The sequence below is a fragment of the Vicia villosa genome, linkage group LG5, assembly GCF_029867415.1.
Source record: "Vicia villosa cultivar HV-30 ecotype Madison, WI linkage group LG5, Vvil1.0, whole genome shotgun sequence".
NCBI classification, from domain to species: domain Eukaryota; kingdom Viridiplantae; phylum Streptophyta; class Magnoliopsida; order Fabales; family Fabaceae; genus Vicia; species Vicia villosa.
The window spans coordinates 170,394,863-170,408,936 of record NC_081184.1 but is presented as its reverse complement, the minus strand read 5'-3'; the positions used below and the strand labels follow the sequence as shown (position 1 = coordinate 170,408,936).

General features: G+C 31.3%; 1 protein-coding gene across 1 annotated transcript; it reads left to right on the top strand.

Annotated features, from left to right (window-relative positions):
- The first annotated feature begins 3,395 nt into the window (after nt 1-3,395).
- On the top strand, nt 3,396-4,403 carry LOC131608195 (uncharacterized). Its single transcript, XM_058880121.1, has one exon. It carries the CDS (start codon nt 3,529-3,531, stop codon nt 4,198-4,200), a length of 672 nt encoding a protein of 223 aa, XP_058736104.1. The 5' UTR covers nt 3,396-3,528; the 3' UTR covers nt 4,201-4,403.
- The last annotated feature ends 9,671 nt before the right edge of the window (nt 4,404-14,074 follow it).

Below are 14,074 nucleotides of genomic sequence, written 5' to 3'. Positions count from 1 at the left end.
ACCAAAAATGGCAAGGTCATCATCACCATGCCAAGTTGCACTCCATCCACCAGCTTCATGTTTTGACTTTTCTATGACCTTTTGGATGTTGGGACTTATAACTCCTTTATGTTTACCTAGAGCATCTTTTTGCTTTGAAATCCTCAAAGTTAAATAGTGCTTGATTCCTTCAAGTAGTGTGATGATTGGTTTGTCTCGATACTCCAAAATTGCTCTATTGAAAGCTTCGCACATGTTATTGACTTGCAAATCACATTGAGTGTCCGTTTTAAAATGTGCTCTACTCCAACATGCAGCAGGGACTGCCTTCATATCTTTCCAAGCATTTGGCTCAAGTAATTTCATCTGTTCCATTGCCCTCTCCCATGCAGGTACTGTTGTTGCCCTAGCAGCCCTCCATAAAACTTCCTTCATCACTATCCCTGGATATTTCTTTTTCCAATTGCCATATAAATGTTTCACGCACAATCTATGTTCAACGTACTGGCTTGTCTCTAGAATAGCCGGTACCAATCCCTACAAGAATGAGATAAACAAATATAAATGAAGTCTTCTAAATAGTTTACTACATAAAAAATTAGATAAACAAATTAATACCTTTTGCTGGTCTGAGATAAAGCCATATCTATTATGTTGGATGGCTTGCAAATCATCAAGTAACAATTTTAAGAACCATTGCCATGAGTCTTTGGTTTCGGCTTCCACAACTGCATATGCTATGGGCATAATCTTGTTATTTCCGTCCGTGCCAACTGCAGCCATCAACTGACCTCCAAAATCTCCCTTTAAAAAACATGCATCCAATCCAATTAAGGGCCTACATGTAGTTGCAAATGCAGCCTTACATGCTTCCAAGCATACATAAATTCTCTCAAATATAGGACCACCACTAGAATCCGCACATTGAATCTTAACTGTAGAGTTAGGATTTGACTTAAGCAATTCATTAGCATACAACCTCAAATGTGCAAATTGTTCACGGCCAGCTCCTTGAATCAGCTCCAGTGCTTTTCTTTTTGCCCTATAAGCTTGGTCTTTTGACAATTTCACTCCCCATTTCTCTAAGGCTTCTGCAATCAAGCCCTTACATCTCATATCTGGACTATGCCTCAACGTATACATAAATTTGCGGCCTAACCATGCAGTTGTTGCTTGTCTGTTCTTAGGTGTCCTGTGGCAGCTATGTTTTTCAGTGAGACTTACTAGTTGCCAAAATGTATTGCCTGTCCTCATACTAAACCGTACATAGAAAGGACAACCATCCATGCATCTCACCACTACTCTCTTTTTATCATTCTTTCTTATGACAGTGCTTTTCTTTTGTTCCATTGCATATTCCTTAACAGCATCTCTAATTTGCATTTTGTCTTTGAACTTCATGCCTAACTCAAACTTAGTCGCCTCTTTAAAAACTGGAAAGCTTGGCTGCTCACCTTCAATATCACTTTCGGGAGGGGTGTGCAATTCATCAGAATCACAACCATCTTCATTTGAAATAACATCATGGATGGAAGAGCTTTCAGCTTGTTGCCCATTAGGAAAAATTGTTGACCAATCTGCAGTAACATCAGGCCCCTCATCATCAACAACTTCCTCACTTTCATCATCAACTTCCTCACTTTCACCATCACATTCATCACTTTCCTCATCAGACCCCTCATAATCTGGATCAGTTTCTGTATCAACCTCCTCCACATTCACATCAACACCCTCACTTTCCAAACCAGCACCCTTATTTCCCTCATTCTCCAGATTTTTATTCACACCAGCACCATCACTTTCCACTGGTTTACTCACATCAGCACCCTCACTTTCCACAGATTTACTCACATCAGCACCCTCACCCTCCAAGTTCACATTCACATCAGCACCCTCACCCTCCAAGTTCACATTCACATCAGCACCATCACCCTCCAAGTTCACATTCACATTAACACCCTCATCACTCTCTATAACTTCGGGTATATCAACAACATGTTCAACATAAACGTCAACAACCTTAAACCCTTTGACATCCTCAATAAACCTTAAAACATCTTGGTCATTATTCAACGGTCGAAGCCCACGCGATAATGCAAACCTTGGGTGACAATACCACAGACACTTAAACTTCCCATAACCCACCCCTTTTATCGTTTCTTCAAGATCCATATAGGACACATAGTCCACATCCCAGTCCCATTCCAACTCAGTTATCACTTCACCGACATACAATGTTATAGGATGAGTTATCAATTCCCCCTTATGATGTATTCTTAGTCTAACATGTTGAGCAGGTGCTGACCTACACAAGACGAAATGGACAATAAACAAACAGGGCCAGACGAAATGGACAATAAACAATTTGCACCACAGACATTAAACAAACAGCAAAAAACATGGTATGGGACCACATACAATAAACAAACAACAAAAAGCATAGTTTGGGACCACACACAATAAACAAACAGCAAACAAAAAACATAGTTTGGGACCACAATACAGAAGCACTTACCTGAATACATAAAATGGAGTTGCCATTTTTTCAGAACTCACGAAGCAAACAACCCACAAAGCGCAGACTTCACGAAGCAAAGAACTCACGAAGCAAAGACGTCACGAATTCAAGAACTCACGAAACACTGACGTCCCGAAGCCCAGAACTCACGAAGCAATGGAATCGCGAAACGCAGACGTTTCTAGTGTTTCAATTTCTAGGGTTCGTGAATGGGGAAAATGACAACATCTCTCGTTTCAATTTCTAGGGTTCATGGTTTGGGAAATCTGAATGTTTTTTTTCTTTTTGAAATAACAAAATGGAATAAAATAATGAGTTTAAAATTTAAAAAAACATTTAGAATATAACAAAGTAAATTGAATTTTATAAAAGCAATTTATTTATCCACATGGTTAATGACAAGTAGGCAGCATATATGCCACGTCATAAAAAAACACTCTCAGATTTGAAGTGGGACCATTTTACTAAGAAATTCAAAATAAGGGGATTATCTAAACCGGTTTTTGAAATGAGGGGACCAAAATTGGAAAAAAGACATAATAGGGGGACCAAAGTTGCATTTAAGCCATAGTTTTTTAAACTAATTTTTGTATTATATTTTTAGAAATCAGAGTGGTATATTTATAGTAAATATGATAAAACAGATAGAGAAAATAAAAATTTGAAAATTTTGAAAAAAGTTTAAATTGTCAAAGTCAAGAGAGATTATTAATGGAGTATCTTATTATGTACAGCATGTATGCAGAATTGTGGATACCGGATGCGATTTTTTCTGCTACACGCACGCGCCTGTCTCTTTCTGCCGTTTAATTTTCAATTTTACTAACCAACGTAACCCTATTTTCTATCTAACCTACTTTTTCCACCCCTTATTTATACCCTCCACCCTCTCTTTCTCCCTCCACAACAACACTTTCTTTTTCTCTCTCTACACTCTCTAACACAACAACATCATCATCACCACTCTCCTGTCCTGTCCCCCTAACACAACATCATCATCGTACGTACCCTTTATCTTTTCTTAAAAAACAATGGAGGGCTGTAAAAATGAAACGAGGAAACGAGTTCGCGATGACTCGGATGATGCCGACTCGAACGAGTCCAAGCGAGTTATCCGAGGCAACTCAGTTTCTGATGTTAACTCGTCCGAGTCATTTGTTGACTCAGATGGGTCTGAGTCTGGAATCGTCCGGGTTGAGTCTGAAACTGACTCGTATGAGGTTAATGATATGACTGATGAGATTCTGAACATACTTGATGAAACAGATAATGTTCCGGAGCGTGAAACCACCGTCACCGCCGTTCAAGGGCTCGACTCTGTCATAAAGAGCTTCGAAGACGAAATATTTGCCCCGGGTCATGATAACCAAGCACCCGAGTCCAGTGAGTTCAACCCGAATCTTGGGTATTTACTTGAAGCCTCAGACGATGAACTTGGCTTGCCACCTACTTTGGTGCAAACCGAGGAGAATGTTTTACCGGAGATAAATGATTCGGGTCGGGTTGGCCCGGATGGAGTTGATTTGAGCGGGTTTTATTGGTTTGAAGAGGAGTTTCGGAACAATGAAGGGTTTGGGTTGATGGGTTATGATACAACCGTTGGTGATGAGAACGACGGTGGCTATGTTACGATTGATGGACTGTTTGATTATGGTGAACCGTCTGATTTTTTGTGGCGGTCGGAGTCGTTGCGGGCTATGTAGGATTTTCCGGCGCGGCGAGATTTAATGTCTTCGCCGGAATTTATGGTTAATGGTTTGTTTTAGAAAGGACATATGACGTAGGAGGGTAGATGTGAAAAATTAGAATTATGAAATTTGTTGAATAGGCCCCTGACTTGTTCGATAATTATTTTTTGTTCTAAAATTGTTTATGATGTGAATGTGACTCTAGACATGTTCGTTTTTTTCTCCTTTTTACTTGAAAAAAAAGAAAGAAAGAAAGGGATTTATGTTGATAAGTCGTTTGTTCTAGATTCTAACTTTGCTTGTTGGAAATTATGTTTATATTTGTTAAAAATTAAATATTTACCTTGTTTTTTTAGTTTTTTTTTTTGAAAAATCAATTAAATATCGGAATCTATTTTAATTTGGGACATATGAAGTATCTAATCCGAGATTTTGTACGTTGAAAGCAATGGATTCGTTAGAAGAACATAATTTTATAAAAAAAAACATAATTTTATCACAAGGTTATTTATGTTGACCATCTAGAAATGGAGCTAATTATTTTTAAAAAAAATGCGGTTGTAAAATTAGTGGGATAAATTATGGGTTTATTTTTTTATTTTAATATGATTTTTGATGTAGATCTACTTTTATTTTAAAAAATTAAGATTCAAAATTGATAAAAAAATACTACTTTCAAATGATACCGCCGCTCATTGCTGTCATCTATCATAACATTCTTCAATAAATAAACTAATAATAAAAACTCGGTGATTAACCCAAAATTTAAAAATATACTGTACATTGCAGAAGCAGTATTCTTGGTTTTGAATGAGTAATTACAAAAATTCAATAATTTAGATTAATTTATTTATATTTAAATGAAAAAACGGACTGAATATAAAATTGATAAATGTAACACCTTTAAGATTTAAAGGTTTGATCTTATTGAATTAGGGTAAGTCTTGGATTGGAGTCGAATTTTAATAATTAATTTTTTTATTAGATTATGTTAAAAAAATATTTCAAAATATTTTAATTATACTATTAAAATTCTTAAATATTAATTTGTTATATTTCTCGTATAAAGTACTCCTCTTATATTTTTTATTTTCAAACTAAAATGAAGTCTCGTCGAGTTTCAGAATTTTTTTGCATTGTTTAAGAAAATTGATTTTTAAAATTATTTTATATAGGTTTAAATGGATTTTTATCCCCTATTTTCATGTTTTAGTTCTTCTATTTTAAAATTCAGTTTTTCTTAGTCCTTAAACTTTACTTTGCAAGTAATGTGTCAATATTAACTGAGATAATTAATTAATTAATTTTTTAAAATAATAATTAACAATTTTAATTTATTCTATATTAGAAATTAATTAATTTAATAAATAAATAGATATTTTTAATTTGTAAAACAAATATTTGGGCCCATAACCCATTTAGCTCAACATGAGTCCAGTGATCAAAATGTCAAAGTAACATGTTTGCAAGATATATATAAATACTAAAAATATTTAATAAACCGATGTGGTACTTCAATATTTTCTATCTCCAATTCTCCATGTTCAATGCAAAGCAAGTTCTTGGGCCATCTCCAATTCTTTCTTCTTTTTAGGGTTGTTCATTGTACAGTTTCCGAGAAAAACTGAATCGAATCGAATTAAATTATGGTAAAAAATTATTCGAATTAAACTAAACCGTTTTAATTGATTAAGAATCGAACTGAACCAAAATAATTGGTTTAGTATACTGTTCTAAATTTTCAAACTGTACCGAACCGTTAGAAATAATTTTTTCAAAATCGGACCGTTATCAAAGAACCGAACAGATAAGCTACTATTCAATTTTTTAAAACTTGTTTTAGGTATTTTTTTATTTTCAGTTTTGGTTCGGTTCGAGTTCGGTTTTAATTACGGTTCTGTTTTAGAAATATTTGTACACAATAGTCCACACAAAAGAAAACATCATTCTTCTTAACATTCCCGCAACTGTTACACATGTTAAAAATCCATCGTCTAAGATTGTACTCCCTCCGTTCCTTTTTAATTGTCACACTTGGCAAAAAAAATTGTTTCTATTTAATTGTCACTTTATAGGTATAAGATCAATTATACCCTTGCTTTTTTTTTTATAGAAAAGCGAAATGGTGGACTGAATAAAGATAAAGGTAAGAGTAAATTAGGAAAAAAGGTGAATATTTTTGTTCTTTTTTGGTTGTCTTGGTTATAGAGATTTTGGCAAGTGTGACAATTAAAAAGGAACAGAGGGAGTATATGATAAACATAACAAGAATATAGTTCCCATCAATTTTGTTAACATCTCCAATGCCATGTAAGTTAATTATAATGTATTTTTGATGCTATTGCTTTGCTTCAAAGAAATTAGAAACAAAACTAATAGTTTCATGGTGAGGTAAAGTTTATATTAAGAATTTTCTAATGCAATGCCCAAATATAGCTTCATTGTGTAGCTGAGTTTATATTGTGGTTCATATTGCAGTGAATAAAATGGTTTTAGAGAAAGAGAAAAAGATTGAGAAAGATGATGGTGCAACAAGGTTCAAGATGATGGTGTAGAGAAGGAAAGAAATTAAGAAAGATGATGGTGCAGGATTTAAGATTGAGGAAACAAGTCCAACATTGTTTGGGTTGAAGTAAGTTTAAGTGTTTATAAAGCACACATTATAAAGCAATATTGCTTTGTGATTGAGAGATGGATCTACCAATATGGGACTTAGCCCAAATGATTTTTTTAAAATTTTGAATTAAATAGAAGGATCAAAAAGTACATTTAAGTCTTTTATATAATTATGTAATTATACATAATTATTGCATATATTTTTTAAATATAAATTAGTAAGATACACGTGCGTTCGTACGATTAAATTTATTTAATTATGTTGTATTTAGATGTACTTATAAATATAAAATTAGATCTTTAATTATATAATAAAAAGTAATCATATAAACTTAATTGTTATTAAAATCACCATACAAATGTGTAATGATTTATTCATTTTGGCAGTGTAATAATTTGAAAATGCAAGAATAAATTGAGGAGTATTATTTCATTCAATTGTGATAGATATATAGTTGATACTAAAACAAATTTTGCTAATTTGTGCGTCCTATAACACTTTCTTTTCATATTGATTTTTAGCAAAAACTAGAACCATTTCAAAGTATTTTCAAAGTCTTTGGATAATTTGTTTTCTATAACATATACATGACTCTAAGTACTTGGATGATTTGCTTTCTATAACATTTACATGACTCTAAGTTTCATTTCTGGTTAAACGCATAATGGTTAAAAGGTCTAGTTAAATCGAGAACGCTAACATTTTAATTAAGTAAAAAATAATAAAGTGAATATCACTTACATAGAAATTGGAATTGAAGACAATTAGGCAACATTGTTTTAGATTGAATATTTTCTATCGTGTTTCAAATGTAAATTCTAAAATTGTCCATTTTATGCATGTGAAAATTTCCTTAAAAGACATATCCACTTGGATGTAAGGAAAGGAGTACGATGCAGTAGGTTTGGGTTTTCTAAACTTACTACAAACATTCATAAAGTTTGCAACTTACATATGCAATAAAAAAAGAAGATTTTAAAAGGTGGCATTCACTTGTAAATAATGTGTCGGGACTCTTCTAAAATGGATTACTAATATTTGTTTATCAAAAAAAGAGAGAATTGCATCACACTCTACAACATAAGAATGTCCAATCTACAATCAAGAATGAATTTAACGAAAATCTCATGAGATCAATGGAGTTATTTCCTTAAATGGTTAAAAAAGTGTTGAATACAACAATATTCGGTAGCTACTTAAATAAAACTACACATGGCACAAAAAAATGATTTTCTGAGAGCTACTGAAATTTCAAGAATGACTACTTTTAACAAACACATTTCAATTTCATCATGAGTACTATATTATCAAAAATCACATCAATATTGATAAGGAAATAATAATCCATAAACATATTACCTTCTTAAAATTTTTACACTTATGTCAACAAATGTAGTGTTAGGTCTGAGTCACTTTGCATTAGACACTAATTAGACACTAATAGTGATGTTTCTTGCTTGAAAAATTCAAAAATTCTATTTCACATATTACATTATTTTTCATATTGATCATTCTCTTTCATTCCATTTCATACTAAATAATTTACTTTGTTATGAATATTTGGGTGGGATCGAGTATAAAAAGCTTATTATGAGCATATGTATTCAACACTGAAGATGTAAACGAATTATTGTATTGCCATATTACATATTACATATATAGACATGTTGATTTTCCAACTTTATATCCTTTTTTATAGTCAGAGTTAGGCTGATAGTGTTGTTGTTGTTGGAGATTACCTGTGTAAGAGTGAAGTTTATCACTAAAGTCAAGTTTGTGCAAGATGCATATGTCTTTTTTCCTCTGCTTATCGTTTGGGGTTCCATTACAACCAGTTCTTTAATTTCACATCAAGTTGATTGATATTTGATGGTAAAAATACTCTAAGATAGTGTAATATATATGTGAAACATAACTGAAGAGTGCATTTATCAATCATTCATTTACAGACATGTACTCGTGCGTAACTTCAAAGTAATTTGATCTCATGCCTCGGCTAAGGAAGCCTTACTCAACCTATCATGCAAAGAATATCTTAAAGCACCTGTAGAAATTAAGACAAAGCATATGAATACATAAATAATTAATCAATCTAGAGAAAATAGCAAAAGTGCAAAGATCAGCCACTTTGATCTGTGTGTAATGAAAAAGATTTAACTAACTTGCTGAAACTTGTTAAGATTTATAATCAATATGCAATATAATAGATTTGTTGCTCAGAGAAGTATCTCGTTGCAGATCAATGCAAATTAGAGGTCTGGTAGCTCAAATCTCACCTATATGCTGAAAGAAAAGAATCATTCACTGTTAGTCTCTATAAAGAAACTAAACCTTGCTCTATAACAGTACTGATTTTCGACTCCAGATGCATTATTAGTTGATATATGCAATAGAAAACTATAAATTCAACTAAATAGGAATACAAAAACATAATTTTAGTTAAACAAATACCATCCACATAAACATTAGAGGTATCATGGACTGAATAATCAACCAGAAACATAGTCATATTAAGATCCCTACTACATTTTATTCTACAATTGAGCTGTTTTTGTTGATACTTCAAACGTTAGAATTGATTTACAAATGTTTACATGAAACAAAAATTAGATGCTTATGTTTATTGGTTCAAGTTCCTCTACAGTTACCACAGTATTTCCTCTTATTACAAGCAAAATGTGAGAGAAATTAGCAATAAACATGAAAATATTGTTCAATCTCCATTAGCAACACCTGAACTACAAAATATACGATCTGCATTTTGCTTGGTTGCAAGATAATAACATGTAATTTAGTATAACTCCTCAACCAAAATTCACAAGTACTAACTGAAGAATTCTCTTCATTTTGGTTTGAGCGGGTTGTCCCTAGGTTACTACCATATCCGCAACTAATTCTTCAACCTGTTTAATTAATAAAAGCACAATAACACATCAAATGATTGAGCATAATAAGGTACGGTGTTAATGAAAATGCCAGGCGTGTTGACTATTGCAACTACTGAGATGACACGCAATCAAAAAAAGAGAGGATATTAGTTTAATTTTCAAAATGATAACATGAACTAAATATTAAAAGCTAATATGTAGATTCAAATCTTAGACTCAAGAGATAACTCTAAATTGTCCCGAATCAGTTTATTGATAACTAACATCAAACTAATAATATTATTGTGTTAACTTTACTTTATGCACTTTAATTTTTGCAATTTATTTTTAACATTACATTTCATACTATTTGTTTATGGTTATGTTTATACTTATTTTCCTTTTGTCCATTTGGATATTTTACTTTTGTTTAAAAATATTAGTAAAGGAAAAACTCTAAAAAAAATTAATTCTTAATATTTGGACTATGGTTACTACTATCCTTTGCTATGGAGATGTGAAATTTTGGACTTAGGTTAGACCCTTTGCTTTAGATTTCCATCTGAGACCTAAGATTCATCTGGACCTTCTACCTGAGCCTGAGACTTTTAGTTGAGACTTTCATCTGATACATTAGAACTTCACTTGGTTCTTAAACTTCATCTGAGACATCATGGTTTATCTGATACCTTGAAGCCTTTGAATTTATCAGAGGAATCTTAATTTATCTGATGAATGTGATTTATCCTATTACTTTACTCTTATATGATGCTTTGGGATATTCATTTGCTTATGGCTGTCTTATCTCATGCTCTAAGATTCATCTAATGCTTTTGATACAATCCAAAGGAAAAGGAATCTTATGTTGACTTATTTTCAAGTATTTGCTTCTTTGGTGGTTAGATATATCTTGTCCTTAGATTTTATTTTATGATTTAGGATAGTCCCTTCATCTCTTGCTCATCTTCTTAAATTTTAAAATCTTCTCCATCTTTTCAAAAATCTTCTTGTTTTCAAACTTGAAACCTTTCATAATAAACCTTGACTTTGTCAAATGATCTCCAAATCTTTTCTTGAATAAATGCTAAAACATCTTAATCATATCAAACCATTTCAAAAATATTATAAAGAATCAAACTCATTCTAATTTTTTGTGCCTTTTGTGCACTCTTTTCTTTTGAAAACCCTTTCTTGAAATATTAGATATTAGTCTTGTTTTAGAAGTGATTGCAAACCATCCTACTTCTACAAATACGGTAAACTGATTGACATTATCCACTTGTATGTTGATTTATGCTTGTTGAATTTATCCAAGATTATATATTCACATTCTTTTTCACATTTTTGGGTTTCCCATGTGTCTCCAACTTGCACCACTATAAATACCCATACATGCATCATTTTCAATCTGATGAAACTATAAACACATACTAAGATTGTTCATCATCATCAACCTCTATGCATACCACAAATAAAGTATACATAACCATTTATTGTATGGGTGCCATCTAGTCTTGGTTGATAATGTTCTATTTAGGTTGGTTATAATCTGATATTGAGTTGAGAATCATAGGGAGTTTCATTGGAAAAACGGTGAGGGTTTTTACTCCAAGATCATGGTGTTGATTCGGGGGTTCTCGACAATGTTATGCAATTGGGTTCAATTGAGTGAATAACTTTGAAGGACGAGTGGTTCTTGCAAAGAAGCGGCGTGAGACGATGAAGCAATTGGTAATATTGGGAGACAACAACATGTAATTTGGATTCAATCGAGTGAAGGATTAGAAGAACAGTGGTTTCTTGCAAAGGAGTAGCGCGAGATGGTGAATCAATTGATGTTTGTTGGGTGACTTGATCAAACTCAGATCAAGGGAAGAGAAGTGCAAGGATCAACATCAAACATAGGGTTTGTAGGGTTGGATTGCTTGACATCTCTTGTAAAAAATATTTTGTATAGAAAGATTGATATCTCTATTCCAAATTGGATTTGGGGGCAAACATAGTTGTAGCGAGGACGATTAGTGAACAGCCTAAACTCCCCGTATCCTCTCTCTATCTCCTTATTTCTCTTGCATTTAAATTTCTATTATGAAATTGTCAATCACATAGATTGAGCGATTGATTAGAAATAAATTTATGGAAATTGTTTTGATAATTGTTGAATTGTTCATAGTCTTGCAATCATTTTGATTATAAGAGGATTTGAATATCAACAAACTTGAAAGAAATTTGTAAAAAAATCAGTTGCACACCAAGTGTTCAAAAATTTGACACTCGATTATTTTATGCTTAAATTAATTGGAAATTGATTAGTTTAAGTATACTTAAACTGTTAATTTGAGAATTCAATTGTTAACTTTGATTGTCTCATTGTCATACCATGTACAGTTGCGCTTATTCGAGTTTCAATAACTTGTTCGGTTTAGACGACTTTCGATCTGAATGTGAAACTTCTACTAGCCAATGTATAAACTTTTTTTCCAAAACCTTAAAACTTGTAATTTTGAATTAGGGGATCTATTCACCCCCTCTAGATAAGGTCTCATTGTCTAACACGGACATGCATCTCTTGACCACCCACTAATGTTTAAATAAATGATGTTTACAGAGATACATATTCAGATGTGCCTTTTACATATACGGATATGCATCTGCGAATTAAATTTTGACATAATAGGGGTGTTCTTCAATTTGGTTTAAGAAATGACTTACAAAGGTGTGTTTAAAGATGTATCTCTAAACTTCAGGGGCATCTGTGACTTTCCATAACGGTGGAGGAGAATATATAATGGTGGAAAGAAAAAACCCCATATTTTATGACCTTAATGGGCCGAACCACAAGATGACGTTGTAATAGAACCTAAAGGGGACAAAAAAAATTAAACAATACATTTATTTCTTTAAAAAAAACTAATTTTTTTTACTAATTCAATCTTTAAGTTATAAAAAAACAAAAAATTGCAATCTTTAATTAAAAAAATAATTGAGGACATCAATTACATAAAGTTTAAGAGAAAAGGGGTGATGCACTGACAGTGTAAAATATTTTTACACTGTCAACCAATCACCACCCATGTATCCAATTAAACCATTTTTTTATTTAAAAAAAAACTTAATGACATGGCACATTTATGATTTTTTATTGGATGACAATGTAAAATTATTTTACACTGTCAGTGCACTATCTTTTAACTCAAAGTTTAATACAATTCAAGACTATTTAATAAGTCATTAAATTATTATAAATAAATGTATAATAAATGTTTAAAAAGCATAATCAAATAAAAATAGTTAGAGTGAAGACTAGTTTTAGTCATATTAAAAATAAGAAAGTTTAAGTTAATTTAAGGCTTAAATGTATTTTTGGTTCCAGTAAGTTATTTTTTGTCGTGAGTCTCTATATTTCACTTTCACGTTCGTTTTAGTCCTAAAAATCAAAATCCGCAGGAAATCTGCAGATTTTCCTGTGAATTTTGGCTCTAGAGACTAAACCTCAAGCAAAAAGTAAGATATAAGAACTCAAATAAACAAAAATTTACAGGGACGAAAATAAAAAACTTGCTAACTTACGGGGACCAAAATGTATTTAAGCCTTCATTTAATTATTAAAGAAAGTTAGATAGAAAAAAAATTAAAATTTTGAACTAAGCATGGATTGAATTAGAGACCCTTTAGTCATTGGACAACATTCTCTATCACTGAACTAATGTATTTTTCATTTTTTAGTTTACAAATAATAGTTATATCAATCATTTTTTTATTACTTTTTAATTATTAGCAATACTTAATATATTTTGATGATAAATATTCAAATAAAATGTACACCCACTAAAATTACATTTAAATATATTTTAAACTTATTTTTATTATTAAATATCATTCTTATTAAATATAAGTTTATTTATAAATATATGATTTTTAAGAAACAATGATGCGTTTTGATATTAAATCTGTAAATAAAATTCACATCCACTAAAAACACATTTAAATATTATTCAAACATATTTTAAAAAAATTTAAAATTATTTTTTAATTTATAAATACATATTATATGTTAACTTGTAAATTTGGATGATATAAAAAATCACATTTTAATTACATTGTTTGAGTTCAAACACGTTTTAATAATATTTGAATATATTTGGATGTGTTTTGTAAATTATTTAAAGGTATGAATGTTATTTTAGATGTTATTGTAAATTAATTTTAATTTATATAAAATAGTTTTGGAACATATTTAAATGTGGTTTTAGTAGGTTTGAATTTTAGTTGAAAATTTATTATCAAAATATATTGAGTATTACTAATATTTAAAAATTAATAAAAAATATATTGATATAAGTGATATTTGTTAACATGAAAATAATTTGGGTCAGTAGAAATGATTGTCTCACAACCAAGAGGT

Excerpts from the sequence above, each read along its gene's own strand:
- LOC131608195 (XM_058880121.1), top strand. The coding sequence starts at position 3,529 with ATGGAGGGCTGTAAAAATGAAACGAGGAAACGAGTTCGCGATGACTCG.